Consider the following 26359-nt stretch of genomic DNA (forward strand, 5'->3'; position numbering starts at 1 on the left):
CAAAAACCACGGCCTTATACCAAATACAGCTTCATATAATGTACTGCCAATCCAAAATGACCAAAATAACAACACTGCACAGAGTCTATCCCAGCTCTGTATTACACACACACACTAAACAAATACACAACCAATTAGGATATTGAAAAATAATACAGATATTATTCAAATCTCATACGGACATAAATAGACAAAACACAAAACTCACTGGTGATGTGGATTTTTTTGAACCATGTTCGCAGCCTTTTACACAGAGGTATGGAGAGATCCAGAAGAGAGATTGCAGGTGCAAAACAGATTTGTAAGAATAAATTTCTCACCTTGCTGCAGCTAGTGTTTTGCATGTCCAATTTCCCAGAAAGCTCCCACATACGGATTCCGAATAGTGCTGGTTACACGGCCCCGGTCGGGCGCCAAAACTGTCGTAGCTGTTTTCGTTCTGACCCAAATGTCAGCTGACAGATCACCAGTGAGACCAAATTGTGGAATTACGCCCGTCATTTTACAAGCGCGCTTGGAGACAAAGGACACCTCACACATATTTCTGTGAGTAGGTCACTTTTATCGAAAGTAATAGAGCAAGAAGCAATATTTTATACCATTTACAATAAATGTAACTCTTAATGCAATTCATGTAGCCCCCACCATCACCCAGGGTCATACTGACCTTTATTCTCTCACGTACCAAATAACATGTTGTGACTGAATATTGAGAACATACATGATAAGAAGTGTAGTCTCCTTGAAGCGGAGACACTAAGATTACTGCATCAACAGATTCTAGTAATTCTAGCAATTAAAGGCAAAAGGCACTTAAAGGCAAACCATTAACCCTTCTATATCAGGGTCCTATTGCTTGGACTCAAGTCAGTTTGAAAATCCAAATGTTCAATTTTTCTACAGCGCCACCTAAGGAGAAGTAAAAGTATTACGCGGTTTCACTTAAAATGAATAGGCTCTTTATGCAATCCACAGAGAAGATAAGTCCTCCAAAGTGAGAGGGGCTTTTTTATAGCCATTCCAGCAGATAGAAGAGGATTCAGGACAGCGCCCACCCCCTGTTTAAACTCACAATTTCCAAATACGGTGTTTAAAATGCATTTTTTACTTCTAAACCAGACAATCGCTTTAATAACACACAATAATTGTAACCATATTACGGATTTATAACCGAGATTTTTTACGATGCTTCTATATTCGAATTCCAAAGTAATAGCTACCATAAGAAGAAATGTATAAGGAATGTAACAAAACAGTGTAAACTGCCATGTGAACCACCAGCAGTACTGGGGTATCTCAGACTAACGAAAAACACTGATGGCAATATCACAAATCATAAAGTGTGATTAACAGAAAAATCAACTGATTACTAGAACTGAGCTCACGGAGAGAAGACCCTTAACCACCAGGACTGCTTGGACCTTAAGAATCAAGGTTTTTTTTTAGTTACTGCATATGAAAGCCCATACATTTTTTTTTTTTTTTATCTATGTAGCTATGTATTTGCTTTACTGTGAAATGAGTTGTATTTTAGGGCACCAGATTAGGCTACATCTAAGAAAAGGGAGTACATATCTAGGATCCTGGAAGATTCCAAATCGCTGTCCAGCACAAGTCTGAGATATAATGTCGTATTATATATCGGTTAAAATTGGACAATAACAAATCATGGTGAAATATTCAGCAAAAATGTAAACCGACGCGTTTCGGATAAAATAGGTCTTAAACATTATTTTTCTCCTGCCATGATTAAGAACTAAATTGTTCAAAACACGTAGGTTTCAAATTTTGCTGAATATGTCCCTGTAGTCCTTGATTTGTTATTGTCCTATTTGAACCAATAAATAAGGAATTTTTACTCACACTTTTGCTGTATTGTGTTTTGGAGTCTCCCGGGATCTTGGATGATTTCCAGTTTCACCTTCAAGCCAGTAGGTTCCTTGCATTGTGCATGAGTGGGACGCCTAAGGAATTATTCTGGAGGGCATCATAATATCTCCGATCACGGACAACATTTTGAGGCTAAGAGAAAATCTTAGACACTGTGCCGAGCCTAAGGGGTGGATCACCATGAAGCCTTGCTCTACTCTCTTTTCCCTACCTTTGCCATAACCCATGAATACTTTTTTACTAGGGTGTCCCTTTTTAACTCCATAATTACTGGTGGAGCATCAGACCACAGATACATTTATGGAACATGCCTTAAAGTTACACTCATAATTCACATTAAAAGAGAGGGTGGCCCTGGCTGTTACCAGCTCCTGTAATTAAGAATGGAATTAATTAATACTTGCAAATGGGTTTCTAAAACCACACATCCCTTTTACGTCCAGACCCCTATTGAACAACACATCGAAAGTATGACCTTTTTTTCTGCTAGTATTTTATTTATAAGACTTGATGCTTGAGGTGTGAAAGGAAGGTGCAGAAATTTTCAGCACAAAAGACACATGAGAAATATTAAAATAACATCTATGAGAGAATGTTGCGAGCATGCTCTGTGGCCTGTGCAGGTGTCCCTGTGCAAGGAGAGGGGAAGAGTGAGAAGGAGCTTTCTTCATCCTCTATTGTGAAAGATGTGGCACTGAGCTTCTACCCCTAGCTTTACATTCTGTGCTATTTTCCATTATAACCCTACCTGTAATACTACTACTACTACTACTACTACTACTACTACTAATAATAATAATGATAATAATAATGATAGCACCTGGCAATCTACTATATGAGCTGAGTGACAACAGTTCATAATTTTTTTTTCACATATATAACAACCATTAAAACTTACAGGAGTAGGACAGCTAAAAAGAAAATACTACTAATAATAATGTGCTTAAAATAATTAATGATGCTGATATAGTTCAGGTCTTAAAGGGTTTATCAGACTATTTTTTTTTTTACTATGGGCCTAGATATTAACAGGCTGGTACATGCTAACTACCTGCCTGTTGTGCCTGGCGTCAATCTTTCCTGTTGGTGAGGTCCGCTGGCCTCACACTGACACTGCAGCGACTTCTTCTCCACTCTGCTCTGTTGACGGGGTGTGACTGTCGATGTCATACTGATTAACAGCCGTCTTCCCGCTGCCTAACTGGAGGAAGCCAGCTGTCAATCAGCATGACATCACCAGTCATGCCCCATCCACAGAGCCGAAGAGGAAGAGCTGCTCTGTTGAGCAGCTGAATCGCCAGCTGTAGGAGAGTCTATGACCGTTCTGGTGCCGGATAGAAAAGGCAGGTAATTAGCAACTACTGTATGTACCTGTTATTTTTTAAGCCCATTGTAAAAAAAAAAAAAAAAATCCTGGATAAACCATGTAAAAGTGCCATGATTTTAGCTACACGCTCCAGTTCCGGTTTGTGTCTAACATCAGACACCATTTCTAGTGTGAAAGGGGCTGGCCGACAGCTCATTTTAATAGCCAAGCCAGCCCGTTTCTTTTTCCCAGTGTACAGACAAAGAAGAGGGTTGGCCCAAATATTAAATAACCCCCAGACTAAAAATCAGATGTAAACAACATTAATAATTTTCAGTAATTCAATTTTGCTCAAAACAGATGTCAGCTTTGCAATTTTAATGTAAAATTTCAATTGTTATCACCTTGTTACCGTTGTGTCTTGTCAAATAAATTCAACAACTGGAACGAACATAAAGAATAATTTAGCGTCCGTCCCGTAAAATATCTCCACGTGGGGCCTCACTTGTAAGGATATTCAGCCTCCGTTTGACGGGCTTCTCGTTTCTTTTATTATTTCTTTTTTCTATGGAAACGTCCTGCTGGTCGGCTGATGGTTCGTGCGCAGAACCTCCACCCAAGAATTGTTAATAATGGAAGTCTTCTGATAATGTTGAATACGTCAATGATTTCAATGCTTCATACAGTTGCTATTTTTCTTTCTAGTGCACAATTTATTTTTATTTTTTATATACAATCGTGGACAAAAGACTCAGTAAATTGTTTTAAATGATCATCAATACCTTTGTAGTAAACCTCTTCTCCTATACTGGAGACATAGTGAAGGGGATGCGGTCGGGGTCTGTAATCTATTTAGAAGGAACCTCTTTAGTGGAGTTATTATGTGTAGTAAATTGAAAAATTCCAAGCTTAATCCTTCAAAGGATTACTCCCATCTTCAAAGATGGATATTTGCAGATGATCCTTGTAAGAAAAATCACTTCTGTAATTTATTGCTTAGTAAAATTTGTAGCTATTCTTGAAATATTAACTCTATTTTTTACAGTTTGTTTCCTAGACCAACCACCGCTGGTGTGTAGCTTGGAAGCACTAGGCTGAAGCTGGCCAGGATTCGGAGGTAACCGTGAACTCCAACGATCCTGACCGGCTCCAGAACAGTGCTTACAAGCTCAATAGAAGAGAGCTTGTAAGCTCTGCACATGTTCTGCCTTCTAGCAGCCGCGGTCGGTCTCCAAAGCCACGAGTTGTAAACAGAAGAAAAGTTTACATTTCTGAAAAATGGCGGAAAATTTGTAAAATTGCACTATCCGATTGTATTCATCTATGTAGATGGGAATAACCCTTTAATAAGCTACGATCCATATATACGTCTGTCATGAGCTGGGGTTGCTTTGCACTATATGATAAATATATAATTTATACTGTAACCCACAAAGAGTGTCGGTAACGCGCACTGCCGAGCTGCTGTCAGAACTGCTGAAATCACAGATCGGTCAATAGCTGTTGTAGCATCTAAGGAGTTAGGGTTTTTTACAGCCTCATTGATGAACATGAGAAGGGTTTACATACAAAATACAATTATAGATTGCAATGAAAAATCTAACAATGATATAAAGGGGAGAGGGTTCTGCCCTTGCAGGTTTACACAGTAGGTTGGGGGTTGTGACAACTCTGGGGGCGGTGATGTGGCAGCGGGGTCATTGCTGGCTGTAGGCTTTCTTGAAGAGATTGAGTTTTCGATTAAGTCTGAAAATTCGAAATGTGGACATGTTGGGGCACAGAATTCCAGAAGATTGGGAATACTAGGGCAAAGTTTTGAAGGCGATTGGATGAGGAATGTGTAAATGTGAAGGAGAGAAGCAGGTCTTGGAAGGACTGGAGATTACATGTTGGAAGATATTGGTTCAGAGATTTATGGTGGCTTTGTAGGTCAGTGTTAGTAGTTTGAACTGGAAATATTGGGGAATTGGGAATCAAAGAAGGGATTTGCAGAGGGGAGGAGCAGAGAAGTAGTAAGGAGAGAGGTGGATTAGTCGGGCAGCAGAGTAAAGGACAGACTGGAGAGGTGTGAGTGTTAGAAGGTAGGCCACAGAGGAGGATATTGCAGTAGACGACGTGGGAGAGAGTGAGGGCATGGACTAACATTTTATTAGATTCAGGGTTGAGGAAAGGACAGAATCTGGAAATATTTTTGAGTTCGAGCCTGCAAAAGCTTGGATGTGCGGTGTGAAGGACAAGGCAGAGTCGAGGGTTACTCTGAGGCAGCGGACTTCCGGTACAGGAGAAAGTGTGATGTCATTTGTAGTGGTAGATACTTCAGGTAGTAGAGTTAGGTGAGATGGATGAAAGATGATGAGTTCGGTTTTGATGTTAGCCAGAAGAATAGTTTGGTGTCTACTTGTTTCTTTGGAAGATGAAGGCCTGACAATGGACCTAGTTAAATCTACTTCTCTCCCTGCAAAAAAAAATGCCCTGACACAGGTACCACTACATTAAAATAAAATTATTAGGGATGAGCTAATGGTTTGGTGATACTCGGATATCACTTGGGTATCTGGATGCTAGGATGTGCTCAGCACTTGATGAGCTTTGGCTGGTGCTCAGATTTGAAGCTTCAATCCCTGCCCGGCATGATTGGCGCTTGTTACACAACCAATAAGCATGCGGGGATTGCCTGCCAGTCAAACAGGCTCTCCATGCATGTGTCATGACTGTCACACAGCCACCACACATGCAGCTGTGGAGCCGAACAGCTGATCAGCAAAAGATCCAGGAAGCTGCAGCTTATTTGGTAAGTGCTATAGTTTGCAGTAAATGAATAAGCCCTGACCTGATCAACTTTGCTCATCTCTGCTATCAACATAGCTTATTCGAATGCAGCATGCAGCACGACACATGATTATGGGCTGTTACTCATAGCAAAGGAGTGCATACTAAAGAGCCAGATGACAGCAGCACCTAAAGTGTTTTAAATCAGTTGTTGCCTTCAAGGGTCTATGGATTACTGTATTACCATCCTTATTATTTTTTCCTGGATTTGTACTTTGTGCAAAGCCTTTATGAGTATAGGAATACATCAACTGTACTTTCAATATATTTTACTGAGGCCAGCAAGATGTTGCCTTCAAGGGTCTATGGATGACCCTGCTTGTAATTTTCAGCAGGCTTTGCACTTAGTCCATAGCCTTTATGAGAGTCTAGGAGTACCACTACTTATCAATTTAAACATAATGTGTTTGGGCCCTCATTTATGTCTAATACAGGGTGTATCTGAGTCCCTAATTTTTGCCACTTCTTGCTTCCTTCATAAATTACACTGACTTTTCACAATTTTTTTAAATTCAATTCTGGTTTACTTAAATTATTTTTTAAAATCTTTTTTTTAATTTTGCATAATATACAAGTCACTATACAGGAAAGAATGTTTCTTAACATTTTTTTTTCCTGTAAACTCCAATTTATCTTCAATTTTGAATGTTTTATTGTCAGTCCTTAAAGTGGAAGAGAACGTGTTCTCAGTAGCGATCTGAGAGTCAGAGATGCTTCCAGAGGTCTTCCCCATGCTGTTCTCCTTCCATTCAACACTTTTCCCATCCATTTCAACATTTTCTCTGCCCCCAAGACCTCCTTGTAGTGTCTGCTGGAAAAAAGCTTGGCTTTCCCATGGACTCCCATTATACTTGTTGCTCGAGCATTTTAGTGCTTCGTCATCCCTAAAAATTGAGTCTCCCAATATACAGAGACACAAAAATGTTTTTTTTTTTTTTTTTAGAACATACTGAGCCAGGATGCTGCTGTGATCTTCTCTGTGGGAGTTTTCCTTTTTTCCTCTATGACATAGACGTGTTTTGATTGGCTGGTGTCACATATGAGAAAAAGCAATGCCTGAAGAGAAGTGCTATGCTATACACCCCGGTGACTGAATAGAACATTTGCACCTTTATTTCCGGTGGGCATAACTTTGAAACAAAGGGGCACAGAAGAAAAATAAAAACTGGTCTAGAATCAGTGAACCAGCTGTATGCAAATTGCTTCTTCAGAGAAAAAGAGGGCTTGAACTCTATAGCGCCACCTGTTGGAAGTAGCGATCCTGCAAGTCACAATCAACTCTTTAACGAGTCGTGCAATATGACTTAGGATTAAAGCCAAATCAGTATCTCAATTCGCAGACACGGTGTTTCGGGCTGTTGGCCCTCGGCAGTGCGAAGCACGAGAACTGATTTGGCTAGGTGAGAGGCTCTGGACTAAGGTCTATGGGGTAAGGTTTCTCCTTGTGGAGAGTGACATACCAGCTCTGGCTTGTCAAGGTAAGGAGGCTTATTCGCCATGCAATGCTCCTCTGGGAAACTTAATATGCAAATTGCCTATTTAGAGAAAAAGAGGACTTGAACGCTATAGCGCCACCTAGTAATTAGAGGAGGTACTCATATAAAATTTTAATAAATAAATGAAAAGTCCTCTATAAAAGTCACCTGTCAGTTATTCTGTTATGTTTGTTTCATTATATATTGGTCTTTTATTTAACGTATAAAAGTAAACTATTCTGAAAGATATTTTTTCAGGTCTCTATATTGTGCAGTTCCTGTGTTACTCCTTCTAGAAAGGAACGGGAACCCTCTTAGCTCCGTTGACATGTCTGCTATAATCAAAACTTGTATCTCCAAAATTCTAACTATTATGAGTAGTGTTGAGCATTCCGATACCGCAAGTATCGGGTATCGGCCGATACTTGCGGTATCGGAATTCCGATACCGAGATCCGATACTTTTGTGGTATCGGGTATCGGATACATAGAGATGTGTAAAATAAAGAATTAAAATAAAAAATATTGATATATTTACCTCTCCGGCGGCCCCTGGACTCAGCGCGGGTAACCGGCAGGCTTCCTTGTTCAAAATCAGCGCTTTTAGGACCTGAGAATCACGTCCCGGCTTCTGATTCTTCGCGGGCCGCCCATGTGACCGCCACGCGACCAATCACAAGCCGCGACGTCACCGCAAGCTATTAGCGCGCTCATTTTTGAAAAATGAGCGCGTTAATGACTTTCAAAGACGTAGCGGCTTGTGATTGGTCGCGGCCACGCGACCAATCACAAGCCGCGACGTCACCGCAAGCTATTAACGCGCTCATTTTTAAAAATGAGCGCGTTAATGGCTTTCAAAGACGTAGCGGCTTGTCATTGGTCGCGGGGCCGCGACCAATCACAAGCCGCGACGTCACCGCAAGCTATTAACGCGCTCATTTTTAAAAATGAGCGCGTTAATGGCTTTCAAAGACGTAGCGGCTTGTGATTGGTCGCGGGGCCGCGACCAATCACAAGCCGCGACGTCACCGCAAGCTATTAACGCGCTCATTTTTAAAAATGAGCGCGTTAATGACTTTCAAAGACGTAGCGGCTTGTGATTGGTCGCGACGTGGCTGCGACCAATCACAAGCCGCTACGTCTTTGAAAGTCATTAACGCGCTCATTTTTAAAAATGAGCGCGTTAATAGCTTGCGGTGACGTCGCGCTTGTGATTGGTCGCGTGGCTGCGACCAATCAGAAGCCGCTACGTCTTTGAAAGTCATTAACGCGCTCATTTTTAAAAATGAGCGCGTTAATAGCTTGCGGTGACGTCGCGGCTTGTGATTGGTCGCGTGGCCGCGACCAATCACAAGCCGCTACGTCTTTGAAAGTCATTAACGCGCTCATTTTTAAAAATGAGCGCGTTAATAGCTAGCGGTGACGTCGCGGCTTGTGATTGGTCGCGTGGCGGTCACATGGGCGGCCCGCGACCAATCAGAAGCCGGGACGTGATTCTCAGGTGCTAAAAGCGCTGATTTTGAACAAAGAAGCCTGCCGGTTACCCGCGCTGAGTTCAGGGGCCGCCGGAGAGGTAAATATATCAATATTTTTTATTTTAATTCTTTATTTTACACATCCCTATGGATCCCAGGGTCTGAAGGAGAGTTTCCTCTCCTTCAGACCCTGGGAACCATCAGCATACCTTCCGATACTTGATGTCCCATTGACTTGTATTGGTATCGGATATCGGTATCGGCGATATCCGATATTTTTCGGGTATCGGCCGATACCGATACTTTCAAGTATCGGACGGTATCGCTCAACACTAATTATGAGGCATATACATATATTTTTTTTTATAAAAATCTGCTTTTTGATGTTCCTTGGTTATTGTATAAAGAAATACATTGGCTACTGGTTGCCTCCATTCTATTGGTCAGTAAGGGGTGCACTTACGATTTCAGTGCTGATTGGATCCTATAGACATGGAGAATGACAACGCCCAGTTGTCAATGTATTAATTAATGCATTTCCAGGAGGAATAACAAAAGGAACACTTCAGTATAGTTTTTGTAATGCAGATATCATGTTATAATTTTGGGAATGCAAGTATTTACTAAATCAGACATGTGAGGGAGCTAAGGGGGTCCCAAACGTTCCTACAAGGACTAACAGAGGAACGACACTGCAAACAGCAACTTACGCACAACTTACATATATTTTCTGTCATTTCCAGCTATACTCAGTGTGGTGGGCAATGTCTCCGTGCTCGCTACAGCTGTGAAATGCTCTTCCCACCTGAAGTTGCACGATCTCCTGTCTATAAACTTGGCCGCCACAGACCTGGGCATGGCAGTGAGCATGTACCCTCTGGCCATTGCCTCTGCCTGGAATCACTCATGGATCGGGGGGCATCCCACCTGCCTGTATTATGCCCTCATGGGATTCTTTTTTGGAGTAGCAAGTATGATGACTTTAACAGCAATGGCGGTGATCCGGTATCTGGTGTTCAGCACGACTACGAACAACCGTGAGTAACTCAGATTTTATTGAATGTATATATGGAAAAAAAGTACTTCTCCCCTTAGAGACATCCACCGTGCATGTAGGGTGCAAGTTGGTAGCGGTTGTATGGAGCAGGGTCATCGTGTGAGCCCGCGCCACACCTGGCAGTTAATGGCTGTGAGTTACATCCAGGATCTGCCTCTAACAACTGCAGGTGGCGCGAAGATCACTGATGGGTTGCTATCACAGCGTTGGGTTGGTTCTAGACCTCCGTGTTTGTCATTACGGAGCTTCCTTGGAACCCACCCTGTGGCCGAGCTTCAAAGGTCACCGTGATTTTTACTAACTGCAGTAGTACTGTGGTTTCGCTGTACATAACAGAATCAATCAGACAGTAGAAGCATCAAGTCCCCTAAGGGGACTAACAAACTCAGTGAAACGTTAAAAAAAAACCTTTGAAAAATAGGAGTAAATAAAAAAATATATATAAAAGTTAAAATCCATCTAATTTTCCCCCATGAAAAGTAAAGATAAAGAAATACAGATATTTGGCATCACCACGTTCACAAAAGTCCGATCTGTCGAAATAAAAAAATAATTAACCTATTCGGTAAAAACACCATAAATGAAAAAATTTCAAGAACGCCAAAAGTAACTTTTTTTTGGTTGTTGCAATACCTCGAAAAATGATGTAGCAAGAGATCAAAATGTCATATCTATCCTAAAATGGTATGTTTCATCCTGTAAAACATAAGCCGGTACTCAGCCGACTGAAAAAATAAAACGTTACCAGTCTCGGATTATGGCGACACAAACCCCCCAGAAAATTAAAAAATACTGGACATGTTTGGTATCGCCGTAATTGTACTGATGAGCAGAATCATATTTCAAGGTCATTTTTATCACAAATTGTAAGATGGAAAAAAAAATACCCCAAAACAATGTCAGAATTGCGTTTTTTCACAACACTTGGAATTTTTTTCCTCTTTTAAATATATTATGATGGAAAATTAATGGTGTAATTCAAAAGTACAACTCGTCCTGTAAAAAAGAAGCCATCGCATGTCTATGTGAAGAGAAAAATAAAAAAGTTATGGTTCTGGGAAGAAGGGGAGGAAAAAACTAAGACGTAAAAACGGAAATTAGCCACAGTGCAAAGGGGGTTAAATTCTCAATTCCAGAGAAACCTGTATTTATAAGGAATGTGTTAATTTTTGTGGTAAATATATATTTTTTACTTTTTTTTTCATATCATAATCTGCATAAAAAAATCGAAATCAAAACCTTGGAATTCTGATAAACTATGTCGATGTTTATCTATGGATTAGCTGCACCTATATAAGGGATATTCTCATCTTAGAATCTGCCATCACTTCTTGATTGCTCTGGGTCCTCCACAGATCTGTGAGTTGCAGTTTTTCCACCACAGTGATGTTCCCGACCATCTCGAATTTGCAGAAAACTGCAATTTGCCCCATTTTCCTCGATAGAGCAATACTGCGCAGGGTGGCCAGGAACGCCCCTGAGGAATGGAAAAACTGTGATCTCAAGATCAGAGGAGGTTTCAAAGTTCAGATCTCCACACATTGTCCACACTTGGGGCCATTTGTTTTCTTAAATGCTTATGTGTGGGGCTTCAATTAATTTTTTTATGAAAAATGTTACACCGTTTGGCGCTTAAAACGTCTTGATTTCCCTCAACGTTTCACTTTGATGCAGTCTGTGGTCATAAATTAGCTGAAAAAAGCTGAAAAAGGACAAATGGAAGAGATAAACCCTCTCATTGGATCACTAGAATGAGCACACTGATAATTTCTTAGTTCTGCAGCCAACAGTAGACAAAGAAGCAGAGAGGCTATAATGGCAAAATATGCAAAAATTTTAATGAAACCCCATTATAAAAATAATTTTTAGAATTAACTTAAAACATTAAAATTGCCTCCAAAGCTGCACAACCCCTTTAAGCAGCCAGCAGAAATAAGACACCAGAGAAAGAAATATCTCTTTCAGTCAATTTGCGGATACATGGTTTATTAGCAAAATCCTATTGTTGCCTTGATCTGAACATCGTCACCACGCGTTTCGCAATCTCCATTGCTGTGATAGAAACAATTATTAACAATTTCCATAATTTTTTTTTGCACTTCCAGGCAATATAATAAATAAAAAAGCAGTATACATCGTGATCATGTGCATCTGGCTGTACGCATTGCTCTGGGCAATATTCCCGTTGGTCGGATGGGGTCACTACGGCCCAGAACCGTTCGGAATTTCTTGCACTATTGCTTGGGCCGAGTTCCAGAATTCCACCAATGGATTCTCGTTCATTGTCACCATGTTCATCCTGTGCACGATTACTCCGGCCATGACCATCATCTCCTGTTATACGACCATAGCCTGGAAACTTCATAAAGCCTACCAGGAGATACAGCACTACGACAAGATGCCGAACGCAGCCAAAGTGGAGAAGAAGCTGACACTGGTGAGTGACGGCGGATCTGGTTTTATTCTTGACCTTTTCTGTGGACGCTTTGCACTTGTCAATCAGAAATCTTAATTTTCCTTCTTAGGACAGAACTGCTTACCTTACTCATACAGACTTTACTCCAGTTGTGGAGACTCAAGGTGGCCATATTACGGTTGCAATGAAAATTATTCGCCCTACTTGCATATAATTTGTAACATTTCTAATCTTTTCGCTGTTTGCAATAAACCAATCAAACAATTAAAACAGCTGAACAAAACTAATGTAACCAAGTTTTACACAAAATTCCACTTTTACTGAATACTGCAGTCTCATGTTCTGGCAGCGTTCCCGAAGAATCTCCACCCATTCCTCATGGGCAATGGAACTCAGGTGACTAAAATTATTGCATTTACATAATGAAACCATCTTCTTCACATCCTACCAAAGATTTTCTATGGATTTCATGTCAGGAGACTGTGATGGCAACTACAGAATCTTTCAGGACTTCTGAAACAGAGACTTGAGGTACCGTCACATTTAGCGACGCTGCAGCGATATAGACAACGATGCCGATCGCTGCAGCGTCGCTGTTTAGGTCGTTGTGTGGTCGCTGGAGAGCTGTCACACAGACAGCTCTCCAGCGACCAACGATGCCGAAGTCCCTGGGTAACCAGGGCAAACATCGGGTTACTAAGCGCAGGGCCGCGCTTAGTAACCCGATGTTTACCCTGGTTACCATTGTAAAAGTAAAAAAAACAAACAGTACATACTCACATTCCGGTGTCTGTCCCCCGGCGTCAGCTTCCCTGCACTGTGTAAGCGCCGGCCGTAAAGCAGAGCGGTGACGTCACTGCTGTGCTCTGCTTTACGGCCGGCCGGCGCTGACACAGTGCAGGGAAGCTGATGCCGGGGGACAGACACCGGAATGTAAGTATGTACTGTTTGTTTTTTTTACTTTTACAATGGTAACCAGGGTAAATATCGGGTTACTAAGCGCGGCCCTGCGCTTAGTAACCCGATGATTACCCTGGTTACCAGTGAAGACATCGCTGGATCGGCGTCACACACCGATTCAGCGATGTCAGCGGGTAATCAGCGACCAAAAAAAAGGTCCTGATCATTCCCAGCGACCAACGATCTCCCAGCAGGGGCCTGATCGTTGGTCGCTGTCACGCATAACGATTTTGTTAACAATATCGTTGCTACGTCACAAAAAGCAACGATTTCGTTAACGAAATCGTTATGTGTGAAGGTACCTTTGGTGGACTGTGAGGTGTGCTTGCAAGCATTTCTCCTACAATTTCCTAATAATTGATTAAATATGCAAATTGTTTCTTCAGAAAGGAAGAGGACTAGGACTCTAGTGCCACCTATTGGATGCAGCAATCCGAAGAGTCAATATTGACTTTTTAACGAACCTTTCCACATGACTTAGGATAAAAGCCAAACCAGAATCTCACTTTGCAGACGCTGTTTCGGGGTACTGCCCCTCATCAGTGCAAAGTGTGAGATCTGGTTTGGCTTGGTGAGAGGCGTCTGACCAGGATCCAAGGGATAACTTTTCTCCTTGTGGAGAGTGACATGTCAAGCCAGCCATGCCAAGGTGACGAGACTTAATCCTTGCAATGCTCCTCTGGGAAATTAAATATGCAAGTTGTCTCTTCACCAACGAAGAGCATTATAACTCTAGTGCCACCTATTGGAAGTAGCAATCCTAAAAGTCAATATTGACTCTCCACAAGCTACCAAGTTTTTACTGTCAGAAGAAGCAAAGCAAACCCAGAGCACCACTGACTTCCCGTCATTTTTACTATAGGCATCACCAAACCGAACCACGGCCATGCTTCACTGTAGAATCACCAAACCACTGACATGTTTCACTGCAGGAATCACCAAGCCCCCATCATGCTTTACTGTAGGATTCGCTAAACCATCACCATGTTGTGCTGTATGCATAACCAAACCCAATGTATAAAGGAGAGATCCAGCAAACAGTATTTCATTATTCAGGTGAATATAACACACAGGATTTGGGATAAAACTAGTGATGAGCGAGTATACTCGTTGTTTGGGTTTTCCTGAGCATGCTCAGGTTTCTTAGCAACCTGGCAACCCCCACATGTATTCAGGCTTTCTAGCAGCTCTAAATCATGCAGCTGCGTTAACAAAAACTAAATTTCTGAGCACTAACAAATACTCAGAGACCACCAGTGCGTGCTCGGGAATACCCGAGCAACGAGTATACTCGCCCATCACTAGATAAAACCTTCATGCTAGCAATTGCATCTACGCGTTTCAGTTGTCTCTGCACCCTTAACCCCTTAATCCCATATGACGTACTATCCCATCGAGGTGACCTGGGACTTAGATCTCAGGGACGGGATAGTACGTCATAGGCGATCGGCTGTGCTCACGATGGGAGCGCGGCTGATCACCGCCGGGTGTCAGCTGATTATTACAGCTAACATCCGGCACTTTGTGCCAGGAGCGGTCATGGACCGCTCTGTTATGAACAGGTGATTCAGAACCACAATGGACCTAGTGGTTAAGAGCACACAAAGTGACCTGATAGTTACTAACATAGGACGAGCTCTGAGACGTGGGAACTCTGCTGACCGCAATCCCTGATCCTATCATACCACACTAGAGGTAGCCGTGGATTGCGCCTAACGCTCCCTATGCAACTCGGCACAGCCTGAGAAACTAACTAGACCTGAAGATAGAAAAATAAGCCTACCTTGCCTCAGAGAAATTCCCCAAAGGAAAAGGCAGCCCCCCCACATATAATGACTGTGAGTTAAGATGAAAATACAAACACAGAGATGAAATAGATTTTAGCAAAGTGAGGCCCGACTTACTGAATAGACCGAGGATAGGAAAGATAGCTTTGCGGTCAGCACAAAAACCTACAAACAACCACGCAGAGGGGGCAAAAAGACCCTCCGCACCGACTAACGGTACGGAGGTGCTCCCTCTGCGTCTCAGAGCTTCCAGCAAGCAAGAAAAACCAATATAGCAAGCTGGACATAAAACATAGCAAACAAAAGTCACACAAGCAAAACTTAGCTTATGCAGGGCAGACAGGCCACAAGAACGATCCAGGAGAAAGCAAGACCAATACTGGAACATTGACTGGAGGCCAGGAACAAAGAACTAGGTGGAGTTAAATAGAGCAGCACCTAACGACTTAACCTCGTCACCTGAGGAAGGAAACTCAGAAGCCGCAGCCCCACTCACATCCACCAGAGGAAGCTCATAGACAGAACCAGCCGAAGTACCACTCGTGACCACAGGAGGGAGCTTGACCACAGAATTCACAACAGTACCCCCCCCCTTGAGGAGGGGTCACCGAACCCTCACCAGAGCCCCCAGGCTGACCAGGATGAGCCAAATGAAAGGCACGAACCAGATCGGCAGCATGAACATCAGAGGCAAAGACCCAGGAATTATCTTCCTGACCATAACCCTTCCACTTAACCAGGTACTGGAGTTTCCGTCTCGAAATACGAGAATCCAAAATCTTCTCCACTATATACTCCAACTCCCCTTAAACCAAAACCGGGGCAGGAGGATCAACGGATGGAACCACAGGTGCCACGTATCTCCGCAACAATGACCTATGGAATACATTATGGATGGAAAAAGAAGCTGGAAGGGTCAAACGAAAAGACACAGGATTAAGAACCTCAGAAATCCTATACGGACCAATGAAACGAGGCTTAAACTTAGGAGAGGAAACTTTCATAGGAATATAACGAGATGACAACCAAACCAAATCCCCAACACGAAGTCGGGGACCCACACAGCACCTGCGGTTAGCGAAACGTTGAGCCTTCTCCTGAGACAATGTCAAATTGTCCACCACATGAGTCCAAATCTGCTGCAACCTATCCACCACAGTATCCACACCAGGACAGTCAGAAGACTCAACCTGCCCTGAAGAGAAACGAGGATGGAAACCAGAATTGCAGAAAAACGGCGAAACCAAAGTAGCCGAGCTGGCCCGATTATTAAGGGCGAACTCAGCCAAAGGCAAAAAGGACACCCAATCATCCTGATCGGCAGAAACAAAACATCTCAGATATGTTTCCAAGGTCTGATTGGTTCGTTCAGTCTGGCCATTTGTCTGAGGATGGAAAGCCGAGGAAAAAGACAAATCAATGCCCATCCTAGCACAAAAGGCTCGCCAAAACCTCGAAACAAACTGGGAACCTCTGTCAGAAACAATGTTTTCCGGAATGCCATGTAAACGAACCACATGCTGAAAGAACAATGGCGCCAAATCAGAGGAGGAAGGCAATTTAGACAAGTGTACCAAATGGACCATCTTAGAGAAGCGATCACAAACAACCCAAGTGACCGACATTTTTTGAGAGACGGGGAGATCCGAAATAAAATCCATAGAGATATGTGTCCGGGGCCTCTTCGGGACTGGCAAGGGCAAAAGCAACCCACTGGCACGAGAACAGCAGGGCTTAGCCTGAGCACAAATCCCACAGGACTGCACAAACGAACGCACATCCCGCGACAGAGACGGCCACCAAAAGGATCTAGCCACCAAATCTCTGGTACCAAAGATTCCAGGATGACCAGCCAACACCGAACCATGAACCTCAGAGATAACTCTACTCGTCCATTTATCAGGGACAAACTGTTTCTCCGCTGGGCAACGGTCAGGTCTATTAGCCTGAAATTTTTGCAGCACCCGCCGCAAATCAGGGGAGATGGCAGACAAAATTACACCCTCTTTGAGAATACCCGCCGGCTCAGACAAACCCGGAGAGTCGGCCACAAAACTCCTAGACAGGGCATCAGCCTTCACATTCTTAGAGCCTGGAAGGTACGAAACCACAAAGTCAAAACGGGAGAAAAACAGCGACCAACGAGCCTGTCTAGGATTCAACCGTTTGGCAGACTCGAGATAAGTCAAGTTCTTGTGATCAGTCAAGACCACCACGCGATGCTTAGCTCCTTCAAGCCAATGACGCCACTCCTCGAATGCCCACTTCATGGCCAGCAACTCTCGATTGCCAACATCATAATTACGCTCAGCAGGCGAAAACTTCCTGGAAAAGAAGGCGCATGGTTTCATCACCGAGCCATCAGAACTTCTTTGCGACAAAACAGCCCCTGCTCCAATCTCAGAAGCATCAACCTCGACCTGGAACGGGAGCGAAACATCTGGTTGGCACAACACAGGGGCAGAAGAAAAACGACGCTTCAACTCTTGAAAAGCTTCCACAGCAGCAGAAGACCAATTGACCACATCAGCACCCTTCTTGGTTAACTCAGTCAACGGTTTAGCAATACTAGAAAAATTATTGATGAAGCGACGATAAAAATTAGCAAAGCCCAGGAACTTTTGCAGACTCTTCACAGATGTCGGCTGAGTCCAATCATAAATGGCCTGAACTTTAACAGGGTCCATCTCGATAGTAGAAGGGGAAAAAATGAACCCCAAAAATGAAACCTTCTGAACACCAAAGAGACACTTTGACCCCTTCACAAACAAAGAATTCACACGCAGAACCTGGAACACCATTCTGACCTGCTTCACGTGAGACTCCCAATCATCCGAGAAGACCAAAATATCATCCAAGTATACAATCAGGAATTTATCCAGGTACTCTCGGAAGATGTCATGCATAAAGGACTGAAACACTGATGGAGCATTAGAAAGCCCGAATGGCATAACCAGGTACTCAAAATGGCCCTCGGGCGTATTAAATGCTGTTTTCCATTCATCGCCCTGTTTAATACGCACAAGATTATACGCACCACGAAGATCTATCTTGGTGAACCAACTAGCCCCCTTAATCTGAGCAAACAAATCAGACAGCAGCGGCAAGGGGTACTGAAATTTGACTGTGATTTTATTTAGAAGGCGGTAATCAATACAAGGTCTCAGCGAACCATCCTTCTTGGCCACAAAAAAGAACCCTGCTCCCAATGGCGACGACGACGGGCGAATATGACCCTTCTCCAAGGATTCCTTTACGTAACTCCGCATAGCGGCGTGCTCAGGCACAGACAAATTAAACAGTCGACCTTTAGGAAACTTACTACCAGGAATCAAATCGATAGCACAATCACAATCCCTATGCGGAGGTAGGGCACTGGACTTGGGCTCATCAAATACATCCCGGTAATCCGACAAGAACTCTGGGACCTCAGAAGGGGTGGATGATGAAATAGACAGAAAAGGAACATCACCATGTACCCCCTGACAACCCCAGCTGGACACAGACATTGATTTCCAATCCAATACTGGGTTATGGACTTGTAGCCATGGCAACCCCAACACGACCACATCATGCAGATTATGCAACACCAAAAAGCGAATATCCTCCTGATGCGCAGGAGCCATGCACATGGTCAGCTGGGTCCAGTACTGAGGCTTATTCTTGGCCAAAGGCGTAGCATCAATTCCTCTCAATGGAATAGGATACTGCAAGGGCTCCAAGAAAAACCCACAGCGCCTAGCATACTCCAAGTCCATCAAATTCAGGGCAGCGCCTGAATCCACAAAAGCCATGACAGAATAGGATGACAAAGAGCAGATCAAAGTAACGGACAAAAGAAATTTCGACTGTACCGTACCAATGGTGGCAGACCTAGCGAACCGCTTAGTGCGCTTAGGACAATTAGAGATAGCATGAGTGGAATCACCACAGTAAAAACACAGCCCATTCTGACGTCTGTGTTCTTGCCGTTCAGCTCTGGTCAAAGTCCTATCGCACTGCATAGGCTCAGGTCCATGCTCAGATAATACCGCCAAATGGTGCACAGTTTTACGCTCACGCAAGCGTCAACCGATCTGAATGGCCAAAGACATAGACTCATTCAGACCAGCAGGCATAGGAAATCCCACCATGACATCCTTAAGGGTTTCAGAGAGACCTTGTCTGAAAATTGCTGCCAGCGCACATTCATTCCATTGAGTGAGCACAGACCACTTCCTAAACTTCTGACAATATATCTCTACCTCATCCTGACCCTGAGACAGAGCCAGCAAATTTTTCTCTGCCTGATCCACTGAATTAGGTTCATCATACAGCAATCCAAGCACCAGAAAAAACGCATCAACATCACGCAATGCAGGATCTCCTGGCGCAAGGGAAAATTCCCAGTCTTGAGGGTCGCCACGTAATAAAGAAATAATGATCTTAACTTGTTGAACTGGGTCACCAGAGGAGCGGGGTTTCAAAGCCAGAAACAGTTTACAATTATTCTTAAAACTCAGAAACTTAGCTCTATCTCCAGAAAACAAATCAGGAATAGGAATTCTTGGCTCTAACATAGAATTCTGAACCACAAAGTCTTGAATATTTTGTACTCTTGCAGTGAGATGATCCACACAAGAAGACAGATCTTTAATGTCCATCACTACAACTGTGTCCTGAACCACCCAAATTTCTAGGGGAAAAGAAAGACAAAACACAGTACAGAGAAAAAAAAATGGTCTCAGGACTTCTCTTTTCCCTCTATTGAGAAGCATTAGTACTTTGGGCCTCCAGTACTGTTATTAACAGGTGATTCAGAACCACAATGGACCTAGTGGTTAAGAGCACACAAAGTGACCTGATAGTTACTAACATAGGACGAGCTCTGACAAGTGGGAACTCTGCTGACCGCAATCCCTGATCCTATCATACCACACTAGAGGTAGCCGTGGATTGCGCCTAATGCTCCCTATGCAACTCGGCACAGCCTGAGAAACTAACTAGACCTGAAGATAGAAAAATAAGCCTACCTTGCCTCAGAGAAATTCCCCAAAGGAAAAGGCAGCCCCCCACATATAATGACTGTGAGTTAAGATGAAGATACAAACACAGAGATGAAATAGATTTTAGCAAAGTGAGGCCCGACTTACTGAATAGACCGAGGATAGGAAAGATAGCTTTGCGTTCAGCACAAAAACCTACAAACAACCACGCAGAGGGGGGCAAAAAGACCCTCCGCACCGACTAACGGTACGGAGGTGCTCCCTCTGCGTCTCAGAGCTTCCAGCAAGCAAGAAAAACCAATATAGCAAGCTGGACAGAAAATATAGCAAACAAAAGTCACACAAGCAAAACTTAGCTTATGCAGGGCAGACAGGCCACAAGAACGATCCAGGAGAAAGCAAGACCAATACTGGAACATTGACTGGAGGCCAGGAACAAAGAACTAGGTGGAGTTAAATAGAGCAGCACCTAACGACTTAACCTCGTCACCTGAGGAAGGAAACTCAGAAGCCGCAGCCCCACTCACATCCACCAGAGGAAGCTCATAGACAGAACCAGCCGAAGTACCACTCATGACCACACGAGGGAGCTTGACCACAGAATTCACAACACCGCTCCCAGCACATTAACCCCCGGAACACTGCGATCAAACATGATCACAGCATTCCGGCGGCATAGGGAAGCATCACACAGGGAGGGGGCTCCCTGCGTGCTTCCCTGAGATCCTCCCTGCAGGCCCCGGATCCAAAACGGAGGAGGTGGCTTGCAAGCGCTTGCTCAGAGAAGGCGACAGCAAGCCTCCCTGCAGTGATTGTCAGATCGCATTGCAAAGTGTCAGATCAGCGATCTGACAATATACTGTGATGTCCCCCCCTGGGGCAATGTTATAAAGTAAAAAAATATATATTTACATGTATAAAAAAAAAATAAATAAATACTAAATAAAGAAAAAAATATATTGTTCCAATAAATACATTTTTATAAAAGTACATATATTTAGTATCGCCGCGTCCGTAACGACCCGACCTATAAAACTGTCCCACTAGTTAACCCCTTCAGTAAACACCGTAAAAAACAAAGCGAGGCAAAAAACAATGCTTTATTATCATACCGCCAAACAAAAATTGGAATAGCACGCGATCAAAAACGTCATCTTGTCCAGCAAAAAATGAGCCACCATACAGCATCATCAGTGAAAAAATAAAAAAGTTATAGTCCTCAGAATAAAGCGATGCAAAATAATTTTTTATATAAAATTGTTTTTATCGTATAAAAGCGCCAAAACTTAAAAAATAATATAAATGAGGCATCGCTGTAATCGTACTGACCCGAAGAATAAAACTGCTTTATCAATTTTACCAAATTTGGAACGATATAAACGCCCCCCACCAAAAGAAATTCATGAATAGCTGGTTTTTGGTCATTCTGCCTCACAAAAATCAGAATAAAAAGCGATCAAAAAATGTCACATGCCCGAAAATGGTACCAATAAAAACATCAACTCGTCCCGCCAAAAACAAGACCTCACATTACTCTGTAGGCCAAAATATGGAAAAATTATAGCTCTCAAAATGTGGAGACGCAAAAACTATTTTTTGCAATAAAAAGCGTCTTTTAGTGTGTGACGGCTGCCAATCATAAAAATCTGCTAAAATCCCTTTATAAAAGTAAATCAACCCCCCTTCATCACCCCCTTGTTAGGGAAAAATAATAAAATTAAAAAAATGTATTTATTTCCATTTTCCCATTAGGGTTAGGGTTGGGGCTAAAGTTAGGGTTAGAACTGGGGCTAAAGTTAGGGTTAGGGTTGGGGCTAAAGTTAGGGTTAGTGCTACAGTCAGGGTTGGGGATACAGTTAGGGTTGGGGCTAAAGTTAGGGTTTGGGTTGGGGCTAAAGTTAGGGTTGGGGCTAAAGTTAGGGTTTGGATTACATTTACAGCTGGGATTAGGGTTGGGATTAGGGTTAGGGGTGTGGTTAGGGTTATGGTTGGGATTAGGGTTAGGGGTGTGGTTAGGGTTGGGATTAGGGTTAGGGGTGTGGTTAGGGTTGGGATTAGGGTTAGGGGTGTGTTGAGTTTAGGGGTGTGGATGGGATTAGGGTTAAGGGCATGTTCGGGTTAGGGGTGTGGTTACGGTTATGGTTAGGGTTGAGATTAGGGTTAGGGGTGTGTTTGGATTAGGGTTTCAGTTAGAATTGGGGGGTTTCCATTGTTCAGGCACATTAGGGGATCTCCAAACGTGACATGGTGTCTGATCTCAATTCCAGCCAATTCTGCGTTGAAAAAGTAAAACAGTGCTCCTTCCCTTCCGAGCTCTCCCGTGTGCCCAAACAGGGGTTTACCCCAACATATGGGGTATCACCGTACTCAGGACAAATTGGACAACTCTTGGGGTCCAATTTCTCCTGTTACCCTTGGGAAAATACAAAACCGGGGGCTAAAAAATAATTTTTGAGGGGAAAAAAGATTTTTTATTTTCACGGCTCTGCGTTATAAACTGTAGTGAAACACTTGGGGGTGCAAAGTTCTCACAACACATCTAGATAAGTTCCTTGGGGGGTCTAGTTTCCAATATGGGGTGACTTGTGGGGTTTTCTACTGTTTTGGTACATCAGGGTCTCTGCAAACGCAATTTGACGCCTGCAGACCATTCTATCTAAGTCTGCATTCCAAATGGCGCTTCTTCCCTTCCGAGCTCTGCCATGCACCCAAACAGTGGTTTACCCCCACATATGGGGTACCAGCGTACTCAGGACAAATTGTACAACAACATTTGGGGTCCAATTTATTCTGTTACCCTTGGTAAAATAGAACAAGTTGGAGCTGAATTAAATTTTTTGTGAAAAAAAGTTAAATGTTATTTTTTTTTTTAAACATTCCAAAAATTCCTGTGAAACAGCTGAAGGGTTAATAAACTACTTGAATGTGGTTTTGAGCACCTTGAGGGGTGCAGTTTTTAGAATGGTGTCACACTTGGGTATTTTCTATCATATAGACCCCTCAAAGTGACTTCAAATGTGATGTGGTCCCTTAAAAAAAATAGTGTTGTAAAAATGAGAAATTGCTGGTCAACTTTTAACCCTTATAACTCCCTAACAAAAAAAGATGTTGGTTCCAAAATTGTGCTGATGTAAAGTAGACATGTGGGAAATGTTACTTGTTAAGTATTTTGTGTGACGTATCTCTTTGAGTTAAGGGCATAAAAATTCAAAGTTGTCAGAGACTGAAATATGGGGTACATGTGGGTGAGACAAAAGCAGCGCAAGCAGCACAGGTTAAGAGTTAGTGTCTGAAGTCAGGAGTGATTAGGTAACTACTTCAACGCAAATCATGCATAGTGGACAGCGTCTCCCTTCTTCTGCCTTCAGAGACCTCCATCTATACACTTCTCTCCCCTGCACTGTGAGTGGCCAAGTACATTTTCACCCCAGAAATAAGGGGTCTCGCTCAGTCTCCATCTTCAGCAAGGCGGCTGTGTTTCTCCTCTTCAGCAGCTGCTCCAGGGCTCAGCAGAAGACGTCACCAAAAATAATTTTGGCTTCTTTCTGAAGGGACTATATTGTTGAAGTGACAGCAACCATCGAATCTCCTTTTGCACAGGCGAGAAGAATGCAGTCACCACTCCACATGTACAATGTAAAATGCCAAGTTAATCAGCACACCCCAATAAAGTAAAATATATGTAATAGCTAAAACACTGCTTTGATTGCAATGTAAAATTACATACTGTAGATACAGTGACACCCTGCCGGCGCTTGGATATAGTATATGCAGACAGTCCTATAACACAATCCTTTATTTCTCTTCCTAATTTTACTGGGCTCCTTCCACAGGTCTCATTTCTTTTATGGAACTGTCCCGCAAAATAGATTTGTGAAAAAACTTGATTGAGGGCAAATGAGACCTCCAAGAGGACATTTAAATGTCTATTTGAGCCCTGATTGAATGATTGAATGTGGCAGACTGTAACCCCTAACGTGAACTATAGATCTGCACCGGACAAGAATTTCTCCTATTGGATGGAGCAGAGGAAGACCTGTCCCAGCCTCAACTAAAAAAAAGCTTTGCTCCTCAGAGTCACAGTCTTAAACAACTTTTGCACTCTGACTGTATGACTTTCCCTCGACCACTCACTCTCACGACGGGACTATCCCAGTCCCATCCTCCAGTCTTTTCTGGTCTCCTCTGCTGGGTGTTCACATTCTTACTTCAGCAGGAACTCTCTCACTCACACCGGTTTCTTTGTGGTGGTAATCTCTTTATCTACAGGTCTTGGCCTTCTTGGCTGTGGCTTAAATATCTCCTCTTCCTGGAGGCTATGAAGGCACTTTCCAACAGGCACTTCCATTTTGAAACTGTTGATATGATTCCATGTTTAGCCTCTAACTAACCGCAGCGCTTGACTGACTACGGCGGGTGACTTCTCCTGCTTAAGGCACTTTCTACATCTTTCCTCATGAGCAGACTCCCGTTCCTATGCCCAGGAAAATTAAGAGAGGCAAACCCTGGTAACTGTGGAACGCCCCAAATGGCTAGTGTACCCACCCCCCACTTCACTATATTTCAGCACAACTGATAGCAGTCTACTCTTTTACCATTTGATGCTGATCTGTAGTGCTTAGCTAACCTGTGACAGACGCCCAGGCATTGCTACGCTTCTCCAGGCAAGTGTGCACCCCAACCTGTCTCCTCACCTCCAAATAATAGTGGGAGCAAAGTGTTTTATATAAACAGAACTACAAAAGTGCATCCAAGAAACAATAGTGCCAGCATAATGCCCCTTGTTAAGTATCACCAGCCGAATGCTTCAAAGAAAAGTTAGGGCCAGCAGAGTACCTCAGAGAAACACTAATGCCGACATTATGGCTCCTGTTACATAGTTCCAGCAGAGCACCTCCGAGAAACAGTGATGCCGACATTATGCCTCCTGTTACATAGTGCCAGCAGAGCACCTCCAAGAAACAGTAATGCCGACATTATGCCTCCTGTTACATAGTACCGGTAGAGTACCTCCGAGAAACAGTAATGCCGACATTATGACTCCTGTTACATAGTTCCAGCAGAGCACCTCCGAGAAACAGTGATGCCGACATTATGCCTCCTGTCACATAGTGCCAGCAGAGCACCTCCAAGAAACAGTAATGCCGACATTATGGCTCCTGTTACATAGTGCCAGCAGAGCACCTCCGAGAAACAGTAATGTCAACATTATGACTCCTGTTACATAGTGCCAGCAAAGTACCTCCGTGAAACAGTAATGCCGACATTATGACTCCTGTTACATAGTTCCAGCAGAGCACCTCCGAGAAACAGTGATGCCGACATTATGCCTCCTGTTACATAGTACCGGTAGAGTACCTCCAAGAAACAGTAATGCCGACATTATGACTCCTGTTACATAGTTCCAGCAGAGCACCTCCGAGAAACAGTGATGCCGACATTATGCCTCCTGTTACATAGTACCGGTAGAGTACCTCCGAGAAACAGTAATGCCGACATTATGACTCCTGTTACATAGTTCCAGCAGAGCACCTCCGAGAAACAGTGATGCCGACATTATGCCTCCTGTTACATAGTGCCAGCAGAGCACCTCCAAGAAACAGTAATGCCGACATTATGCCTCCTGTTACATAGTACCGGTAGAGTACCTCCGAGAAACAGTAATGCCGACATTATGACTCCTGTTACATAGTTCCAGCAGAGCACCTCCGAGAAACAGTGATGCCGACATTATGCCTCCTGTCACATAGTGCCAGCAGAGCACCTCCGAGAAACAGTAATGTCAACATTATGACTCCTGTTACATAGTGCCAGCAAAGTACCTCCGTGAAACAGTAATGCCGACATTATGACTCCTGTTACATAGTTCCAGCAGAGCACCTCCAAGAAACAGTAATGCCGACATTATGCCTCCTGTTACATAGTACCGGTAGAGTACCTCCGAGAAACAGTAATGCCGACATTATGACTCCTGTTACATAGTTCCAGCAGAGCACCTCCGAGAAACAGTGATGCCGACATTATGCCTCCTGTCACATAGTGCCAGCAGAGCACCTCCGAGAAACAGTAATGTCAACATTATGACTCCTGTTACATAGTGCCAGCAAAGTACCTCCGTGAAACAGTAATGCCGACATTATGACTCCTGTTACATAGTTCCAGCAGAGCACCTCCGAGAAA

At 43.3% G+C, this 26359-nt stretch overlaps 1 protein-coding gene across 2 annotated transcripts in view; it reads left to right on the forward strand.

Moving 5' to 3' along the window:
- The window catches only part of LOC138638712 (opsin-5-like), a 295027-nt gene that overhangs the window by 229785 nt on the left and 38883 nt on the right, over positions 1 to 26359 (forward strand). For both annotated transcript variants that reach the window (XM_069728227.1, XM_069728226.1), the window contains exons 2-3: positions 9718 to 10011; positions 12137 to 12468. In XM_069728227.1, coding sequence (XP_069584328.1) covers positions 9718 to 10011; positions 12137 to 12468 — 626 coding nt within the window. The remainder of the gene's footprint in view (positions 1 to 9717; positions 10012 to 12136; positions 12469 to 26359) is intronic.

The sequence above is a fragment of the Ranitomeya imitator genome, chromosome 5, assembly GCF_032444005.1.
Source record: "Ranitomeya imitator isolate aRanImi1 chromosome 5, aRanImi1.pri, whole genome shotgun sequence".
NCBI lineage: Eukaryota > Metazoa > Chordata > Amphibia > Anura > Dendrobatidae > Ranitomeya > Ranitomeya imitator.